Source organism: Phaenicophaeus curvirostris, chromosome 14 (assembly GCF_032191515.1).
Source record: "Phaenicophaeus curvirostris isolate KB17595 chromosome 14, BPBGC_Pcur_1.0, whole genome shotgun sequence".
NCBI classification, from domain to species: Eukaryota; Metazoa; Chordata; class Aves; order Cuculiformes; family Cuculidae; genus Phaenicophaeus; species Phaenicophaeus curvirostris.
The window spans coordinates 8,266,375-8,286,078 of record NC_091405.1 but is presented as its reverse complement, the minus strand read 5'-3'; the positions used below and the strand labels follow the sequence as shown (position 1 = coordinate 8,286,078).

The 19,704-nt window shown below is 50.8% G+C and overlaps 1 protein-coding gene across 1 annotated transcript in view; it reads left to right on the top strand.

Moving 5' to 3' along the window:
• The window catches only part of JPH3 (junctophilin 3), a 56,702-nt gene that overhangs the window by 23,853 nt on the left and 13,145 nt on the right, over positions 1 to 19,704 (top strand). The window contains exon 3 of the mRNA XM_069868671.1: positions 14,898 to 15,022. Within this exon, the coding sequence (XP_069724772.1) occupies positions 14,898 to 15,022 (125 nt within the window). The remainder of the gene's footprint in view (positions 1 to 14,897; positions 15,023 to 19,704) is intronic.

The window sequence follows — 19,704 nt, the reverse complement described above, 5'->3', positions numbered from 1 at the left end:
GCCTGTTCTCCAGCCCCCTCACCAGCTTCATTGCTCTTCTCTGGACTCGCTCCAGAGCCTCAACATCCTTCTTGTGGTGAGGGGCTAAAACACCCCAGCTTTCTGGCCCAGGTGCTCGACATGCTTTTGTTTAATCACTTCCAACATTGCTCAGTCATGATTAAATAACAAAAGGCATTGTGGAGTTTCTCAGCCTGTTGGATTTGCCATAATCCCAGCCAGCTCTGCTCTCTTCCCGTGCTTGTCGGGGAAGATCTCCAAAATCCATGCAGTCCCAGTGGATACGGCAAAGTGCAGCTCAAGGGGCTGGTTCTGCTGTAGAGTCAGTCAGGAAAAGGGAATATCGGAGGGAGGAAGCGTCTCGTGGCGGAGCTGGGATAGGAGAGCCATGCCAGGCAGAAGTGCAGCGTGCTGGAAAATGATGTGCTGGTACCGGCTCTGCATTTGCTTTTACAGCAGGACCAGATGGAAATGGGCAGGGATGGCACCGGCCAGCAGCGAGGCAGGAAGGTTGGGAGGGTGATTCACTCCTGGCAGCTGCTGCTTGCACACAAAGGGGCTGCCCCACAGAGCTGGGTGAGCGGCGGGCGACAGTGTGGGAGGCTGAAGGGGAGGCTGCCTCCTCCTCTTCCTCTCCAGCATCACACAGAAGCCCATTGCAGCTCGGATCATCTGCGTGGCTTCTAATCCAAGCCTTTTACCGGCTTAGTGCATGGGCTGAGCAGCCAGTGCTGCTGCTCTACTGGGCTGGTCCCCCTCTTGAGAGATGGTGCGGGATGATTTCAGCCCCCTGAGCCGTGTCAGATCCCCGCTAACATGATAAGCTTCTGCCTGCCCTGACTGCCTGCACAGCACAGGGAAGAGGGAATGAGGCAAAAAGAGGATGGTGAAGCCTCTTCATGCCGATGCCAGCAGGAGGGCGGTGTGGTGCTGTTACCCTCTACCTTTCGGGTAGAGGGAGCCCTTCATCGGGGGGGGTGGGGGGGAAGAAAAAAACAAACAACAACAAAAAAGCTCTTCTGAATTTCCTTTCTGCTGCTTTTCCTATTCAATGAGCAGAAACTGCTGCGTTGCTTTTCTCAGCAATCTTTGGGAGGGAAGGGAGAGATCCTCCCCCAGCCTGTGCAGCTGCCTGGCGGGCGGGCTGGCTCGCAGCCCCATCGCCTCCTCCATCCTCATCCTCACCCTCCACAGGGTGCTGGGTGACCCGTGGGCACACACAAACCCACAGCCAGGCCCAAGGGCTATAGATGTGGGGGATGCTGGCTGTAGCATCCCAGCCTTCTGCCACCATGTCCCATCACCCTAAACTCCGCGGCTGTATCAGTGGGAGCTGCTGTGCTGTGTCCCTGCCTGTTCCCATGCTGCACCCTGGAGCATCCATGGCAGAGGAGAACCAAGGGGAAGGTTTGAGGTCCCTACACTACAGCTACGCTGCCTTCTCATCTCGTGAAAGAGGCCTGCACACTTTTTTCCTCTTCCTGCCCCATTTTGGGTTTCCTGGCATGTTTTCCTCTGGCTGAGTTGTTCCTGCCCCAGATGCCCACCTACCCGCTTCCCTGCAGCAACTGCCTCAACACCCTCATGCTCCTGTCTCCCTCTCAAAGCCCCTTCCTCCCAGAGATTGGTGAAAGCAACATCAGGAGCACAACTGAGATGGAAACGCAGACTTGAGCAAAAATAGTGAGTGTTTTCCTTGCTGATACACATAAGCATCACTTCCCTGCACATTGGGTTGCTGGGAGGACTGGCACCACCATGGCGGGAGCACAGCGGCCAGGCTGGGGGCTCACAGCCCCTCGGTGCTCTTGCAGTCACTTTGAAGAGCCTTGAGCAATGAGGTTTCTGTCACCTCCTTCACGCAGGACAAATGACAAGCTGTCCTGGCTTCCTAATCCAGGAAATTAAAGGATTTGACCATAGACCCTGCTAAGCAAATTTCCCCCCTGAAAATCCCAGGAGGATTTAACCCATGGATCCAACCGATTATCCCTTTAAAGTTGTGACTAAGAAAGGTCCCAATTCTTCAGGGTGCTGAGCACCCTAAAATCCTGTCACAGTGGCAATGTGGCCATGCTCAGCCTGCTCTCCGGCAAGATCTTCTTTTCAATGTTATCCCACCTCAGCTGCCCCTTTTCAATGATGATTTGCTGCCTGCTCAGGACCGCAGAGCCTCACTGCAACCATGGCCCGAATCCACCCAATCCCATCCCTATGTGTCACCCTCCAGGGACGTGGCAGGGCGAGATTATTGGTTTTCCCAGTTCAGCATCCTTTGCAGCCCACAGGAGACAGTCTGGGTGCATGCTAATGGGAGCCATGTGGGCTCTGTACTGTCTCCTGTTCATGGACCTTGATGGCAGAAGGGAGCACGAGCCCAGGCTGTAATTGCTTCGCTGAATTCATTCTGTTCAATTAAAGGATGTTTGCTGTTCATCGTCGAAGCAAAACCTGCTGGAGATGGTGAACCTGAGCGAGGTCAGGTCAGTACATACAGCATCCTTGTGAGCCTCCATGGTGCCACCCTGAACCCTGAGCAGCAGTTTTTCAGAGTCAGACTCTCTTACGGAAAGAAATAGGCTTGCAGACTCAAAGCTGGACACTGTGGTCACGGTGGCTGTCTCACAGCCACACGCTGGCTGACCACCATGACCAGTCCCGAGACCCATCACAAGTGGCAGCTCTTCCCCCACCTTTCAGCCCTGCATGGGAAAGACCCTCCGAGAAAGTGGTTGCAGAGCCAGGGGTGCTGGAAAGAAGGTGCTTTTCCGGTGGGAGAGTTGTGGGGCAGGATCCAGGCAGGAGTTGGTAGCCCTCGGCTCACCCGCATCGGATAAGTGGCCTCTCTGGGGAAAGAGCCTGCAGCCTTCTCTCCGTTATCTGGCTGCGTCTCTCTGTCTGATCTGTCTCTCATCACCATAGCACGGAGGTGAAGCATAAATAATTAAAAGACCAGATTCTCTCCTGGCAGGGCCGGGCTCTGAGTCCCTTCCCCTGTTGTGCTGCTGGCTGCTTAAGTGGAAATTTTCACGGGTTTTGCCTTGAAGGCAGTGCAGACCTGCAAACCCAGGGCTGTCTGCCGGTGTTTGCGGACCAGAGATGGCACCTGCTGCCCAGGTGGGTCCTCAAAGGCAGCATCCCACCTGGAGGATCCCATGGGATGCTCCGGGTGCACTGGGATGAGCAGCACCCACCAGCCGAGGATCAAAGCCGGGTGCAGGCAAACCTCCCTGCAGACCCAGCAGCTCATGTGTGGCCCCCAGCTTGAGATGCCTGATGAGAAGGGGGATATTTGGTGGTGCAGGCTGTTTTGGGGGCTTCTAGTCTCTCAAAACACCTGAGGCAACAGGGAGGAGGAACCCAGGCAGGCAGCAGGGATGAGGAAAGCAGCTCCTTCTTGGTGGGCTCTGAAGTTTGAGGTAGGCAGGAGCTGCTTGTTGCTGTGGCAACGGGATGATGTATTTCCACACACACACAGAGTCTCAGGGCTGCGTCCGGCCCTTGCACTGCAGAGGGCTCTGCCCACCCTTGCCCTGCTGCCCAGGGCTGAGCACAGCCCCGGAGGCTCCCCCAGCCCCTCTCCCTCCTGCCTGCACCCACTGGGGCTGCGGAGGAGGCGGGGGACCAGGTGGTGAACGCTAGAGTGCTCAAAACAACGAGAAATTTCACCAAATACTCCTGTCCCCTCCACCCCTCCCCATGGGGACCGGAGCTGCAGGTTCTGGTGACAGCAGCCTGGCACTGAACATATTTCTGCAGCGTTTTAGCATCTGATGTTGCTTTTAGTGGGGATGATTTGGTGAGTACTGTTTCCAGCTAAGATTTCTGTGCAAGTTGATGCCCGACAAAACTCTGCGCAGGGCTTGGCCACACCAGGGGGTGGTGGTACCCGGGGTTTGGGGCAGGGCCAGGCAAGGTCCTCATCCCCACTCACCACCTTGGGCACCTTCCAGAACGCTGTTAAGCCACAGGGTTAAGGGGGTGCTGTCTGTGGCAGACTTTCCCTGGGGAGTGTTTTTGCTGTCAGTTTGCATTTTCTCATCATTCCTGGGGGCTGCTGGTGTGCAGACATGGGAGATGCATGTGGTGCTGGGGGGTGGAGATGATGCTGTTGTGCCCTGCATGTAGCTGTCTCCAATTGGCTGCTTTGGGGCCAGCTGTACCTTTCAGCAGGGAGAAGCTTCCCCGTTATCACCAGGTCTATCCCAGTGAGGCTGAATGTGGCAAGAGATGCATGGAGCTGTGCCCGTCACCAGTGTCTCGCTCCAAGCAGGGAATTCGCCTCTTCCCAGCTGTGTGGAGCAAGACACGGATGTATTTGCATTCCCAGTATCCCTTAGGGCCCCGGTGGTAGAAATGCATTTTTCCATCACTTGGAGGACCAGACCTTCTTAACCCATCTCTTAGACCTCTGTCTAAGAAGAAAGTCCTGTCTCCTACCCTGCAGGGCTGGAGGTGGCAGAAAAGTCCTGGCGGGCAAGGCTGGATATCAACTACCTCTCCTCCGACAGCTGGAGAGCATCTGTCAGTGCTCCTGAGGCCATTTCAGCTCCATGTCTTGGCCTGAGTCCAGACTGTGCAGGAACTAAAATATTAAGTTCAGTTAAATGAGTTCATCGTTGATGCTGGATGAGTGGGTTTTTTTGCAGTTTGCTCTGAACTGAGATGGGTAAAATGGTGCATGGCCAGAGGTACGTCATGGTCTGTCCTTGTCCATCAGCCCATCACCACAGGAAAGGATAACCACCAGCTCCGTGTTGTGCTGCCTCTTTCAGGCTTTTGTGGCTCCAACAGCAGAAACAAAAATTGACTGGAAAGTTTCTTTGCCAAATGTCTGTTTTGCTTGAGGTGACCAAAGCTTGTGAAACTGCCAGTTTTTCAGGCAAAAACTTGAGTGGGCGAAGGGTCAGAAAAGGAAAACAGACTTTGTCTTGTAGTTCGGTTGTGTTTTACTTCAAATTTGGTTTAACTCCTTCATTTTTAGGCATCAAAATGAAACTGAAATTAAATGGGTAGATCTGCTTTGCTTGCTTGTCATTACCTTCCTCACCTGGAGTTTTTTGCTTAAACCCGCCAAATTCTCTTCTTCTGAGCACTTTTCCCTTGGCTCTAGGGAAGAGCCCCTAATGACTCCCAAAGGGTCAGGCTGTGCTAGTTGCGTCTTGAAGGGATTTGAAGGCTTTTCTGGAGATAGACGAGAGGCTCTCTCGGCTCTCTTTGCTCATAGCTGGATTAAGTTTCTTTCTCTGTGCTGCATTTTGCACCTTTGGCATTTAGGTTTACACCCCACTCTTCATTTCATGTGTGGCATCAGCCAACCAAGGAGACGAATGTGAAAAATGGGGAGGAATGTGCTGTTTTGGGGAGCCTTCTGGTAATGGAGGCCAAGGGGAGATGCTGATGGTCCACCAAATCCTCCACCTTTCGATCCGCAGCCTGGGACAGGTTGTGGCAGGAGGATGCACCAGATATCCTGCAGGTCATAGAATCATAGAATCACCAGGTTGGAAAAGACCTACCGGATCATCGAGTCCAACCATTCCCATCAATTACTAAACCATGTCCCTCAGCACCTCATCCACCCATCCCTTAAACACCTCCAGGGAAGGTGATTCAACCACCTCCCTGGGCAGCCTCTGCCAGTGCCCAATGACCCTTTCCATGAAAATTTTTTTCCTAATGTCCAGCATGAACCTCCCCTGGCGGAGCTTGAGGCCATTCCCTCTCGTCCTGTCCCCTGTCACTTGGGAGAAGAGCCCAGCTCCCTCCTCTCCACAACCTCCTTTCAGGTAGTTGTAGAGAGCAATGAGGTCTCCCCTCATCCTCCTCTTCTCCAGGCACACCAAGCCAGGCTTTTTCTAACAGCCTTCATCCATCCTGCAAAGGTTGCTCCTAATTCGTGGCTGGACTGGGGGTGATCATGTCGTGACCACATCTCTATCCTCCTCTCCTCGATGAAACCAGGAAGATGCAGGCCTGACCAAGATGGTCTGCTCCTTATTTTCAACTGTGTCCCTCCAGTTTCTACATCCCGCCCAGTGCTGGAGGAGCTGGTGCTGTAGTAACATCCTGGCAGTGCGCGAGTCCTGTTTGAAGGATGCTAGTGTTAATTTACTGAGTGGTGCTTTGTACGTGGATCAGATGGGAGCCTGGAGATGAGCCCAGGGAGGTGGTTGAGGCACCTTCCCTGGAGGGGTTTAAGGCACGGGTGGACGAGGTGCTGAGGGACATGGTTTAGTGTTTCATGGGAATGGTTGGACTCAATGATCCGGTGGGTCTCTTCCAACCTGGTTATTCTATGATTCTATGATGGGTAGTTACATCAAGCTGCCAATCCAGACCCATGATGGTCAAGCCTCACATCGAAACCCTGGCATTTCCCCAGCCTAACGAGCAGAGACGGGCTTGCAGGGGTTTTGTTGGTGCTGCCTTTGGAGCCAGGCTTGCCTGGAGACAGGACGATGCAACCGGAATGCAGGATCCAGCCTGAAGTCATTACAGTCAGCAGCATGTACAGCCAAACTCAACACTACACATGTCCAGGCAGGCTGAGTTATGGCTGCTTGGGGAGCTATAACTTGGCCTGTCATGCGTTTAAAAATCTCCACCCGAATGCGGCATTGATGTAGGGCTTTTCTGCCGTTGTGTTTTAGCATTTAATACAGACAGTATCATCTGCAGTGTGCAGATGATCCAGCACTGCCCAGGTTCCTTGGAGATTTTATGCCTTCACTTACTTTTTCTTGGGTTTTTTCTTCTTTTTTTTTTTTTTTTTCTTTTTCTGAGGGTTGTTAGTGATTTCTTCCAACCTGTTCTGCCTCCTGCCTGAAAGTGGCAGGCTCATTTGTAATGCGCTATTTTTGCACAGGGTTAAGAGGAGCATTTGTGGTGTGGTTGTGCCTGTGGGATGTGTGTGCGGAGAGCTGTCTGCTGGCACTCTGCAAGGACAGGAGATGAAGAAGGGGACATCAATGTTTCCCATTTCCTTTATGAACATGACAATTATCCAGTAAAATCATGGGAATCTGCCCCATCCATACTACAAGAGCTGGAAAGCAGGCAGCATTCCCCCTCCTCACTCCTTTCCCTTCCTTGAAGCCAGCTTTTCCCAAACCCTGCTCTGAGCAGGTTCCTGCAGGTTTTACATCAGCACCCATCGCTTTCTGGTAGTTAACGGTGCTTCCAGCATCACTGCAATTATCCCATGCATTCCCCAATTTCTAAGAAAAGGAGAAATTCCATCCCTGGAGCTGGAGTTTGCTCTTGCTGCCTCTGTGTCTTATTTGGGAGAGTGAGCTGACAGGAGCCCAGCTGCGCCCTGCGGGCAGCTCCCGCTGCTGCCCATCTCCGCTGCGTTTGAGCCAGCCAAGTACCAGGTCTGGAGTGAGGCCAAACCCGTCTCCTTTGGTCGGTCAGGCTGGGACAGGAGTGGAACAGTGGAATCAAAGCTGCCCTTTTTCCAAGGCAAAGCCCAACTCCTGCATGTGGGTCTAGGCTGGCAGGCACCAAAGCACTGGGACAGGCAGATACTGCCTGGCCACATCGCTCACCTGCATCCTCCGTAGTTTCATTACAAGTGACAGATGGCAGGAGATGAGAGTCCCTCTCCAGATGTTAATTATCTTGTGAGCTGTAAATAATGTTTTAGGGCAGCTTGCACATTGTCACTGGTGCAAAAGACCCATCAGTTTTGCCCTTGTTGGGGGAAGGAGGCAAAAAATTAAAAGGAAGGAAGACCAGGTCTTCCTGGCTCTGCTTATTCTGTGTTTCCCTTGGCCAGAGAGAGATGCTGGCAGCACCCTCGCTAACGGTGGCAGATGAGCCTTTGGGTACCAGCTCCACCTGGCCCAGCCCTTTGAAGTCAGTGGAATTTGATTTTCTTATGCTAGGGCTGGCAGTTTTTGCTTAGCAACAGCAGGGATAAAATAAACAAATCTGAGCAGCCCCATGACCGATTTGGGATGATGGCAATAAGGCGAGCTGGAGAGGATTGTAGCATTGCAGCCCTTCAGCCGTTCTCATCCTTCTCTGCTGGGAAGGACTCAGCTCAGGCTCCCAAGTGATGTGTGGGGATGGGAGCAGCAGCTCGCTGCCTGTTGTGGGCTATGGTTTGGACCACGTTACTCCCAAAATTCTGAGGACATAACATTTGATTGTGTCCCATCTGTGTCCCCCAAGTCACCGTGACTTTGCACCATTACATGTGGTGAATTCAGTTCACCAATAAAACTCATTTTGTCTACTTAAATGCAAGGCACAGAGCAGAAGGACACCGCTTGGGACACAGAAGGACACAGTTTCTTCCCTTACTCAAATTTTTAAAAATGGTATTTCAGTGCAAAATGGCAAATGGCACCTTGGTGAATTCACTCTCCATTTATAAACTCAAAAAGTGAAGTCAAGAAGGGTCTGGCACAGGTGCCTGGAAAAACAAGCTACATGGGAACTGGCTCTATCCTGTTTCGATGAACTTCAGAGACGTTGCGCATGCTGTGCCCCAGCCAGGATGTGGGCTTCTGCTCTCCAGGAGGTCTCCCAGCTGGCCTGGGAGCAGTTTCCCCCATCAGGTTACATTCCCAAGTGTAAAACCACAGGGAAACTCAGATTTGGGCTTTTGACCAAACATTTTCCATGCTTCTCTGTATTTTGCTTTCTTGGTCAACGACAAACACACACATCAAGGTATTTATTTTTTTTTTTTCAAGATTAAAGAGTTTGACTATTTTTTTGTTTAATTCAGAACTTTTCTATTGAAATGTGACTTTGAAAGCAGCTGTTTCAGAGCCTGCAAAAGGCATCCCATCTGTCCCATGCCATCCCAGTCATCCCTAATCCTACTTCCTGCTGTCTCAGTGATGGGAGGTGTCCTGCCCCTCTGCTCATTGCTCCTGCTGGTGCACAGAGCTCAGGCAAGGGTGGCCCATCCTCTCATCCCCAAATCACCACCAAGAGCCAGAAGGTCTGGCAGCAGGTACAGGGAAGCCAGGCTTTCTCTTTGCTATGCACGACACCTGCTTTCTGTCTGGCTGCAAAGAGCCAGAGCAGACGGTTTTGGCTGCATTACGTCATGTCAGAGGTCACATTAGTGGGTTTTTTTCTCTTAATTAAGAATTCCAGTGATGGGGGGTGGAGGAAAAAAGCAGACAGAGGAAGCAGGCAGGGCAAATATGCTTGCAATAAGCAGGTAAACGGGAATTTATGCACAGATAGCTAGTTGGTGTGTCTAATATTCCACCCCCTGAGTACCGGCACTGTATTACTGCCTTCACAAATCACTCAAGGCAAGCCTAGTGCGATAACAACCAAGGCAGGAGAGCTGTGAAAAGAGTCAAGCTGGAATTAAGAGTGGGTTTTATTGGGGCAATAAATGCCAGATAGGGAAAATAACAAACAGGTTGTTAATTGCTGCCATCTCCCCACTCCCTGAGGAAATGTCTAGACAGAGGCTCGCCCTGGGTCGTGCCTACCTCAGCCCCAGCAATCAGGTTATTCTGCTGGTCCTTTGGGGCTAGAGGGGTGCCGGGTGCAGGATGCTGTGACTGATGAAGGCTGCTGAGCCGAAGCCTGTGTCAGAGGCAAAGGGAGGCAAGATGGGGGCTGCAGCTCTACCCAGCTAAATCAGAGATGTTCCTGCAGAGGTAGAAGCCAGACAGTCTGCAGTGGCTATTAATAATTCAGTCCCAATTTGTCCCATCTAGGAGAGCACGAAGACCAGCCAAGCCTCCCCTCCTTGCAGGCAGGGTTTGAGATACTGCCCCAAGCAGGCAGAGCCTCTTTCCACCTCTCCATCCTTCCCGGGTGCTGGTTACAGCTACCAACCCTGCTCTGGTGGTGTTGGGAGCTGGAAACGCCTCTCCTTTGCTGTGGGGCATGGAGAGATGGGATAGCCTTGGGAGAGGGTTGCATCAGCTCTCACCCTCTCCCTTCAGCTCTGGGATTCAGTTACCAGCATCGATCACCTGGAGATTTCTGCTTTATCTTTCTTGGTGTGTCTCAGCTCAATGCAATTAGGGCTGGATCCTGCTCTCTGCTGTGCCAATGGGAGCGTAAAGTAACCTCTGGTGAATCAACCCCGTTGAGGAACTCGCACTCATGTAAGCTTGGGTTTTGCACATGGAGTGGTTGGACTGAAAACTCTTTATCCTTGCCTGTCTGGCCAGCCCTTCCCAGGATGAAGTGCATCTCAACAAAGTTGTGTCTCAACAAAGTTCTTGTCCCAGCGCTTTCCTGTGCAAGCCCCACTGCAGAAGTGCAAAACCACCTGAAACGGAGTTGGAGAGGAGAGCAAAGCACTGAGTCTTAAATGCCCTGCAGATGCTCTCTCTGAATTTTTCCTGAAGTATTCTAGCTTGGGTATGTTTTGGTTGAATTGTGCCATTTGAAAAATACATGAATCTCTGTAATGGAGGAAGAAAACATTCCTCCTATAAGAAGATAAAGATGCATTTAAAATAAAACTGAAAATCTGTTTGACTACATATTGACCTGAGAGACAAAGTGGATCTGATGGAGCCAGCCTGGCCCCTTAGGAAAACTTGAGGCTGTCCATTATGTCCCAGGATGAGCTCACTGGCTGGTTAACTCCATCCTTGCCACTTGCCTCTTCCAACCTGGTGATTCTATGATTCTATGAAGCCTTCAGGGAAGACCGCATGTGACAGTTTGTATGTTTTCCATGACAATATGGACCACAAGGTTTTCTCCTTTTATATGGTAAGAGTAGGTTTTAAAGGTGCATGGAAGAAGGCTTTAATAATCATTTTAATAATTGTCTTCTGCTCTCAGCTTTCCTACTTCGTTTCTCAGCTCTGGATGGTTACACCAGTCTGTCGGGCACTCCAGCCCCTCCATCTGAGCTAAGCAAATGCAAAGCAAAGAGGAGAACACAGCAAACCCCTTTGTTGTTACCAGCAGCTTGGTTCTTTGAGTTCCTTTGGAAGAAGGTTGATTTTTAGGTATACAAACAAGGTAAATAAGGTTAAACCCTAATAGTCCCTTTGAAATCAGCTCCATACTAAGCAGAGTAGGGCTTATGGCAATCTCGTATGCGCTCCTTTTGAGGGGCTGGACTCTTTGGAAAGCTCAGGAGAAGTTTCCATCAACTCTGGGCATGGGATTGGAGGAGGGTTGGAGACCTCCATCCAAGCAGCAGTATCCTGACAAACATGAGCAGTAGAACGGCACTTTTGTACTTCCCTGTCCAGTCTGAATCTCAATGAGCAAGAGATCCCTTGGCCAAGCTATAAGTTCATGGGGACATCAGAAAAGAAATGACTATTTCACATCTAAACTATGAATAATGCAGATTTCCCCCTGCATCCAGCTTCCTTCGGCCCCAGACGTACTTTTGCTCAAAGAATCTTTTACCCATTTTTATCAAAGAAGGGCCTGTTCGTCGTACGGGAATGCAAGGAAAAAAGGTAACAAGGATTGTGAGTCCCTCATCTGATTCCGGCTCGCCCTTTGCACTACCACTGCGCTCAAAGAAAGTTGGATGAAGGATTCAGAAGCAAAACAGGTTTCTTGTGGCACCGGGTACCACCCCTGTAATAACAGGCATCTTCCTTATGACAACTCAACAGACCCATCTCCATTCAGAAACACTTCATGTGGTCTGTAAACTTGCTCTGATTTCCAGACTCATTTTTAAGCAGTTTGTCCCACTTGCTCTCCTGCCAAAGTAGTCTATTAACCTAAACATCACTCAAACCTTGCCTGGTTTAAATTTTGCTTTTTGTTTCTCCCTGAGACCATCAGGTGCCACAGATTTTGCTGAGCGTTCACCCCTTTTTGGCTAAACTGGCCCCGAGCGCTGGATTTGCAGTAGAAGCTCTTCACACACACAAAGCCAGGCCAGACTTGCTGTTGGCATTCCTAAAAATCCAAGTTCTTCCTTTCAAATCAGTTTATTCCAGCTTCTTAGAGATTAGCCGGAGCTGATAAACTTGGCATTAGGAGTCACTCATGGGTATTATCCCTTCTTCTGTCAGTCCTGGCCAAATCACAAGAGATCTGCAAAGATTTAAGGAGATCTGGTTGCAATTTTTCCCTGTCTCCTGCCAGCTATTCTTGCCAGTTTGACCACTTGCCTGGTCATTCTCCAGGAAGAGCGAGTCAACTGGGAAAAACATTATTAAATAAAATATCCCAAGCCAGTCCCAGTGTGGACTCCCTGCCCCGAACTAAACCCGACCCTTGGATCTCAAGAGCTGGAATGGTGAAGAGCACTAAAATGTGATATAGAGATTGTAGCCATCCTCAAAAGTCCCTCTGTGCTTGCATGTCCTGATGTTCAGAGAGCTCAGGATGGTTCCATCTCCCCAGCACGCGTCGCTCCTTCCACCCTGCGTGTCCATCGATGGCAGAAGAAACCTTCTGGCAAAAAGAGCACCTTCCAGCAGATGTGCAACTTTTAATCAGCTCAGACAAGACCAGAGGGGAGCTGTGCTCTTGCAAACAACAGCTTTTGTCTAGTGGGATCATTATGGGATGGAAGACACCATGGGAGGTAGTGAAAGAGTGATGCAAGAGGATCTCTTTAATTTCTCCCATCTTTGAGTATCTTCAGCCTCCAGCTGTGATGAATCCATGGGGAAGGTCCAGCCTTATTTTGACCACGGTTTTCAGGATGATGTGTCTGTCCAGGAAAGATTTATGGTGGTGCTTACGGCAGAAGAGTGATTAGATCAGCCCTTGTCTATTTGTTGTGGAGAAAGTCTCGCTTTACAAGAAAATAAACTCAAGCAATTAACTGGGGAATTAAGATTTAGCGCACGCTACGAGCAGCAGGCATGTATAACGGAGACAGCTGTTAAATTTAGTATGTGACAAAGTCATGCGAAGACTAACTGGATTACTTGCATTTATTTGGGAATACTTATGTATTTTATTATGCAACGTATAGATCATCATAATTCTGCTTTTCACTCCGACGGCGCCTCTCCTCCAAGCATCTTAGAGAGCATTACAAACAATTAAGCCTGCCTGCGCCTCTACGCAGCGCTCAACGTTATATCCGCTTTGTGGGTATTGAGTATATTTCGTATTTGGAGATGGCTTAATTAATGCGATTGATTTTTAACTCTTTCTGGGCCAAAGGCCCCAGCTGATGAATTTTTAGATCCCAGAGTACACAGGGGTGGGCTAGTCCAGAAGTTGATGGAGTGAGTTTTCCAGGGATGGAAATCCATCCCCTAAGGATGATGATTTTGACCCATTTTGGTGAAGGTGATGGATGTTAGAGAGGGGAGTGTGGCTGGGGTGGCAGCTTCACATATGCTTTTTGAGTGTAACCTCCTGTTCTGCAGATGCTTTCGTGTGTCCCCCAGGACCCTTGGAAGTAGCACAAGCTGCTTTTCAGCCCTTCCAGCCTCCTTCCTTGGCAGGAAGTTAGAGATAACTGCCTCCAGTTGCATCTCCTGGGAGGAGTTTAGGGAAGCAGCGTGTAATCCTGCCTGCTGAGTTTGGTCCAGGCACTAGATGCCAGAGGATGAGGCTATAACACGCTTGTCTACCCCTCCAACCCTGTATGAGTGCTGAGCAGAGTGAGCACTGGACCCAGGGCAGGTAAAAATCAATTTTAAACCAATTTCTGGTGGCACCACTCAAGGAGAACCTGTGGAACCTACAACAGCATCACCACAGCCCCTTCATCACCTTCAACAGCTCCAGGAGAGCAGGTCGTATCCACTCCCTTGGCTACTCCAAAGCAGCTGATTTATGTAAATTAAAGCAATTATTAGAGCAAAGACAACTTGTCACCACTTAAAAACAAGTGATAGGATGGCTCTGGGAGCAGGGACCAGATGTCTCGCCTGGGCTTAAAGAGGTGATGGCACACAAATGCTTGCACACCCAGTTTTGTATCCCTGGTTTGTGCCGCACGATGCAACGCCAGGCACATTACTAGCCCTATTTTCCATTTATAGAAGCCTGTCAGAAATGGCACTCCTCTCCGAGCAGATGTCGAAAAATTAGAGGGAATTCAGCGAGTGGCAGAAAAAAAAATGATTAAAGGAGATGGAGGGCCTGATTTTGGAGGGAAAAGAAATCAGCTGAGTTATTTATAACACCGATTGCTCCAGGATGGGTAGGAACAGGCTTTTTTTTTTTTTTAAAGTGCCTCCGTAGCTGAAGGGAAGGGGCAAACCAGCCTCCAAAGGCTGAGTTGATGCTCGCAGGAGCATCACAGAGGGGCTCTATAAGAGGGTGTAAATCCTGAATGATGGGATGAAATACCATCAAACACAAGTGTCCCAGGAATCGCCAGTAGTGAGTGAGCAGAGGGGACAGTCGCTCATCCCGAGTAAAAAAAAATGCCCCAGTGAAGGTGCATTAAGTAGTGTTAGAGGCAGCACCGATGGCAAAGCCCCTGCGCCTACGCTGGACACAAACCACTCTTGCATTTACATCCAGCGTTTTACACAAAATGTGTGGTGGCAGGGGTGGAAATCTTCCCTTTTTCATCCAAAAGCAAACGGGTTTGATTAAACAGCCCCCCCCCAACTTTAGATTCAGGCCCTCAGCCCCAGAGGCTCGCGGGAGATGCACGCAGAGGTTGTTGCAGCCGCCTGCCGGGCTGGGATGCGGCACAGAGGGATGAGCAACTGGGGGGTCACCCTGCTCCAGGGCGAAGCATCCTGGGGGGAACAAAGCATCCTGCCCTTATTTCCAAATCGCCTGGGTGATTTGCAGACTGAGCAGCAGTTCATGAACGTGTTCTCAAGGTATCATCACCTGCTCCCCAACAAGTCCCAGCTCCCAGTGGCAGCTTCTCCATCACAGGCGAAGTGGGTCAGGGCGAAGGGTTTTCACAGGGACAATTTGAGTTTCTTTCTGCCTTGGTCTGCAGGCAGAAGCTGCCTAACATGGTCCTTGTCTCTCTGGTTGCCTTGCAGGACCTCTCACTCCAGGGCCAAAGCGGAGGCAGCGGTGACGGCGGCACAGAAAGCTCAGGAGGAAGCGCGGATCGCCAGGATCACTGCCAAAGAGTTTTCGCCTTCCTTCCAGCACAGGGAAAATGGTCAGTGCGTGCTTCTGTGCCAGGCAGATGTGCTTTCACTCATGCCACTCCCTGCCCTGCTCAGCCCTGCAGAGACCCAAAACCCCCAAAATGAGCCCTGCACAGAGGCTCAGTCTGTGCCTGCAGTTCCCAGTCTTCACCAGGACCCTTGGGGTGGGAAACCACCCCATAACAACAGATGTCAGAGGTTTTAGCACAAGACTTTCAACATTCAACCCTTCCACCCTGTGCAGTCTTGTCATTACAGAGATCTCTTTTCACACAAAAACAGCCCCATTTTTTTAATTCATAGTCCTTGCTGGTTGCACAGAAAAAGCTCAATAAAAAGCTCCAAAAGTGAAATGCAAACACAGTTGATCTCGGAGGTGGTCACTGATTTACCACCATGGCTTTTAAGGTTCACGATTCCTTTTGGATGCTTGGGCTTTCAGCACACTGATCCTTACCTGGGTGTGCAAATCAGCCACGTGTGCATGCAAAGGTGTCAAGGAAATGGACATCTTAAATTTGCCCAGTGGCTTTTCCTTTCTACATTGTCTTCAGCATTTCTTTTCAGTTGGTCCAAATTTGTGCTTGTTGACAAGAAGCTTGGGCTCAGCAAATGCTCAGGGAGGAAGAAGTTTGGACTCGATGATCCGGTGTGTCTCTTCCAACCTGGTTATTCTATGATTCTATGATAAGCCAAAGTGAAGCCGCTGTCAGGCAGGGGTCTGCAACGGGCCAGCACATGGGGAGGATTTGCTCCATGAAGGCTGCACCTATCCAGGAGTGAGAGGGGCTGCTATGAGTGGGAGTGGAAAGCTCCAAGTCCCCACAGCAATAATTAACATAGTAATTAATATATGTGAATGGCTTTATTCAAAAGTTTTCCTGCACTGAACCCTCATTAGGAGGCGTCTATCATTATTTTCTCCCCCTTGCAGCCCTCTAACTGAAGATTACTCATTCGGCTTAATTGCTCCAGGGGCTGGTGCTGGTGACTCATGGCGCTGTTCCCCGAGGCCAGGGGATAAGGATCCTTGGATCTTTTGGACCAGCCAGCCTATGCACAAGTCCTCACTTAACCGTGGCACAGAGGCTGTGGAGGTGGCTGGGGACATCCCTTGGCTCAGCAGCAACGAGCCAGACGGGGTTTGAGGTCTGGCTCCAGCCATGAACCTGCCTAAGGTGGGGTGGGGTGTGTGGCAAACCCCGATCCGAGACACGGCCACGTGTGGATGGGCATTTCGAGGGGCAGAGCGTGCAAAGCCCCTCGCAGCCAAGCTCTGTGCAGCTGTCTGCTCGATGGAAGAAGGTGCAGCTGTATTCAAACACCCCTCAGCATTTCTCCTCCTGCAGAGTTCTGGTTTTTATATTGGAGATCTGAGCTTTTTTGTAGGGCTGCATGGTCCCAGGGGCTTCTTCAGCCCTGAGATATTCCTCATCTCCATTTCCTCTTGCCAAGAGACTTTGCTGTTTTAAATCACCTCTTGGAAAGATATTTTTAGGCAATACATTTTTTACTAGCTTCTAGATGGGGACATAGTGCTTGGGTTGTGTTGGGGCTTGTGTTTCTAGTGCTCATGTCTGGGTGGGTTGTGTGCGAGTGAAGATGGAGGGGAGAGAAGGAGCTTCCACTTAGAGCACATTAAAAAACAAACACACCATCCAAGATGTGTTGGGAAACCTGGCAGCGGCCGCAGAGCAAGTCAGGCAGAGAATAACTGTGAGAGGCCACACCGCCCCACAGACCCCGTAACCCCAGGCTGTGAATGGCTTGGGGGAGTGACAGTAGGGACTGGGGAAGCTGTAGGGACCGGGGAAGCTGTTGCCACCTTGCACAGAGTTGCAGGGGCTGCACACACACCTCTTGCACGGCGCTGCACATGCACCTCTTGCAAGGCACTGCAGGTGCTGCACGCCACCCCTCTTGCACGGCATCCTGAGTGCTGGATGTTCTCACCTTGCACAGCATTGTAGGTGCTGGGTGTACCCACTTTGCATTGTGTTGCAGGTGCTGTGTGCCACCCACCCTCACAGAATCACAGGAGGCTCCCTAACCCATCTCAGTGTCAGCCCCCCAAGCATCCTAGCTGCTCAGTATCCTCCATCACCTTCTCCCCTGAGGTTTCCCATCTCTGTCTGCTGTGGGGATCTTGCACATCCCAGTCATGCTCACTATAGTTGTGTCTCCCCGCTCCCTGCCAGCTGCGTCAGCCGAAGAGGCTGGATGGTGCTAGTGAAGTGACACCCTCAAGGTGATGGCAGCACGTTGGTGCCACAGGCAGGACCTGGCACTGCTTCCAAATGCCACACAGGGGTCCTCAGGGGCACCACAGCACCTGGGAGCACGTGTTTAGCTTTGAAGATGCTGGGGCCAGGCACAGCTGCCTAAATCCTGCTGGAAATCCAAATTTGGTGCTCTGCATCCTCCTTCTCACAACTGTTCTTCCAGGAACATCACGTGTTCCACAACTAATTTTAGCTCAGAATAATTGTTGCACATCCTCGGGTGTTGAAAGCCAGCAAGACGGCACCGTGCATCTGTCAAGTTCCTCTGCGAGGAAACACCTGCGTCACCCGGGGCTGAAGGGGCGGCCGTGCCAACCATCGCTGACCCCTGCTCATCCACGAGCCCCAGCCAGGGGCTGCAAAACTAAGGGAATTAACCCACAGAGAGGTGGAATTACCCCTGCTGATTGCAGGTCTGAGTAGGAATGATATAGGCAAAACGGTGCTTAATAACGTGGTTGCTGGTGTGGGTGTCTGGCATGAAGATGCTGGAGCATCGTTGGGCTTTCTTGCCTCCATCGTTGTTGTTGGGAGCCTAGGGAAGACTGGGGTTGCAGCTCAGGCGCAGGAGCAGCAGGTGTAGCAAGACTGAAGTGGCTGGTGCCATTGAAGATGGGGGATGTGGAGCTGATGGGAAGCTTTCAGGTCCCTGCACCTCCAGCCTGAGACAAATAGGGTCTTGGATGCGCCCATTTTGATAGCTGCCTTTATAGCTTTCTTATACAAAGCCGTTTATTCCCTCGCTGCCTCAGTTTCCCACCTGTGATATGGGAAGGTGGCTAAAACGGGAACACCTCAACAGCTACAAAATTAGTCTGTGTTTTTCCCTGGTTATTCTGCTTGTAAACAGAGGGGGTGCACTCAATCTCCCTTCTTCACGACAATTTCCCACCAGTATGAGGATTGCTTGGGGGCCCCAGATAAATCCCAGGAAACTCAGCCTCTTGTAGACAAACAGGGATGCAGGGAGAGCACTAATACTGAACAATCTCAGTATTGTCCCAAAACACAAACAGAATTTTCTGTGACAGATAATACCAAAAAAATTGACAGTCATTAGCAGACTGATTTCCCATTGAGAAATTGCTTCTGTAGGAAATTTCCAAGCAGCCTTGTTACTATTTACCTCCCCTGCAAAAGCTTCAATGGGATCATCTGTCCCCACACTCCTCACATCCCCTGCGTGTATCCAGTCCACACCACAGTGGGACGCGGGGACGGCTGCGGGTGAAGGCACGTCCCAGCGGCAGCGGCTTCCCAAGAAGATGCGATAGAGAAAATTACTTAGCAGAAGTGAAGAGATTAGAGCAGGCGCTTCAGAGCATTTATTTTTAAACCACGGTAAGAAATTGAGTTCTTCCTTTTAGAGACTCATTTCTTGTCTAGCCATAGCAATTGCAATTAGATGCATTTCAGGGGCATTAGGCAGTTAATATATTTATCAAATTATTCAAGTAATTTAGCACGCCTTTAGCCGGGAACAACTATGCCTTGAGAGGGTAAAATGAGAATTAACCACTATTAGCTTGCACCCCCTCCCCCCTTGAAATAATTTGGTGGTTCATCAATGATTAATAAGTTGCAGTTCTTTCTAATTGTCTGGAGAAGCAACGTTTCCTGCCTGCTGGTCACTGCCAGCAGAAGATGCTCAGCTGCTCCTGAAGCCCATGTCCCCAGGGAGATGCTGTCTGGGGTACGCTCTGGCCTCGAAGGGAATGAAGTGCTCTCAGCGCAGTGGAATAAGGATGATGGTGCACGTTGTACTTGTGTAGCCCTTGACATGTTTACCTTGCTCCTGCCGAAGCGTGTGAGGCACAACCATTCATGTGCTCTCTGTCATGTCCAGCACGAGGTGGGGGCTGAGTGGGGAAATGCCCATGCTCTCCTTGTCTATATGGGGCAGGAAAGCTGTTCAAATGTGGATTGTGGGGTTTTTTTCTTAATGAGAGGCTTGAACACCTTCCCAGATGGGACCATCTCCCTGTGACAGCTTTGAGGTGAGATTCCCTTTCCAAAACGATGCAGCTGCCGATGTGTTTCCTGACAGGGAGCAGTGTGAATGCTGCCAGCAATGAGCTGGGCATGGGGTGATCCCTGCAGTGCCCAGCACACAGGAGTGAGCATGGGGTGAGCCACGGACCATCACTGGCTGCCCCTCAGATTTCCCTTCTCATGGAGCTGGATTTGGAGCTGATGGGAGAAGATAGTTAGATGGATTCCCCCTAAAAACATCAGTGGGCAGGGACATAACCCCCTTAGCAGGGTTAGAGTGCACAGCACAGGAATGGGGCTGCGGAGCAACGCAGGCTGCTTGTGAGCAGAGCTGCAGGCGACCGCAACCCAGCAGAGAAAGCGGAGCTGTTGGCCAAGCACCCGCTCCTCTGCCTGCGCAGCGCTCCAGCAGCTCTGCA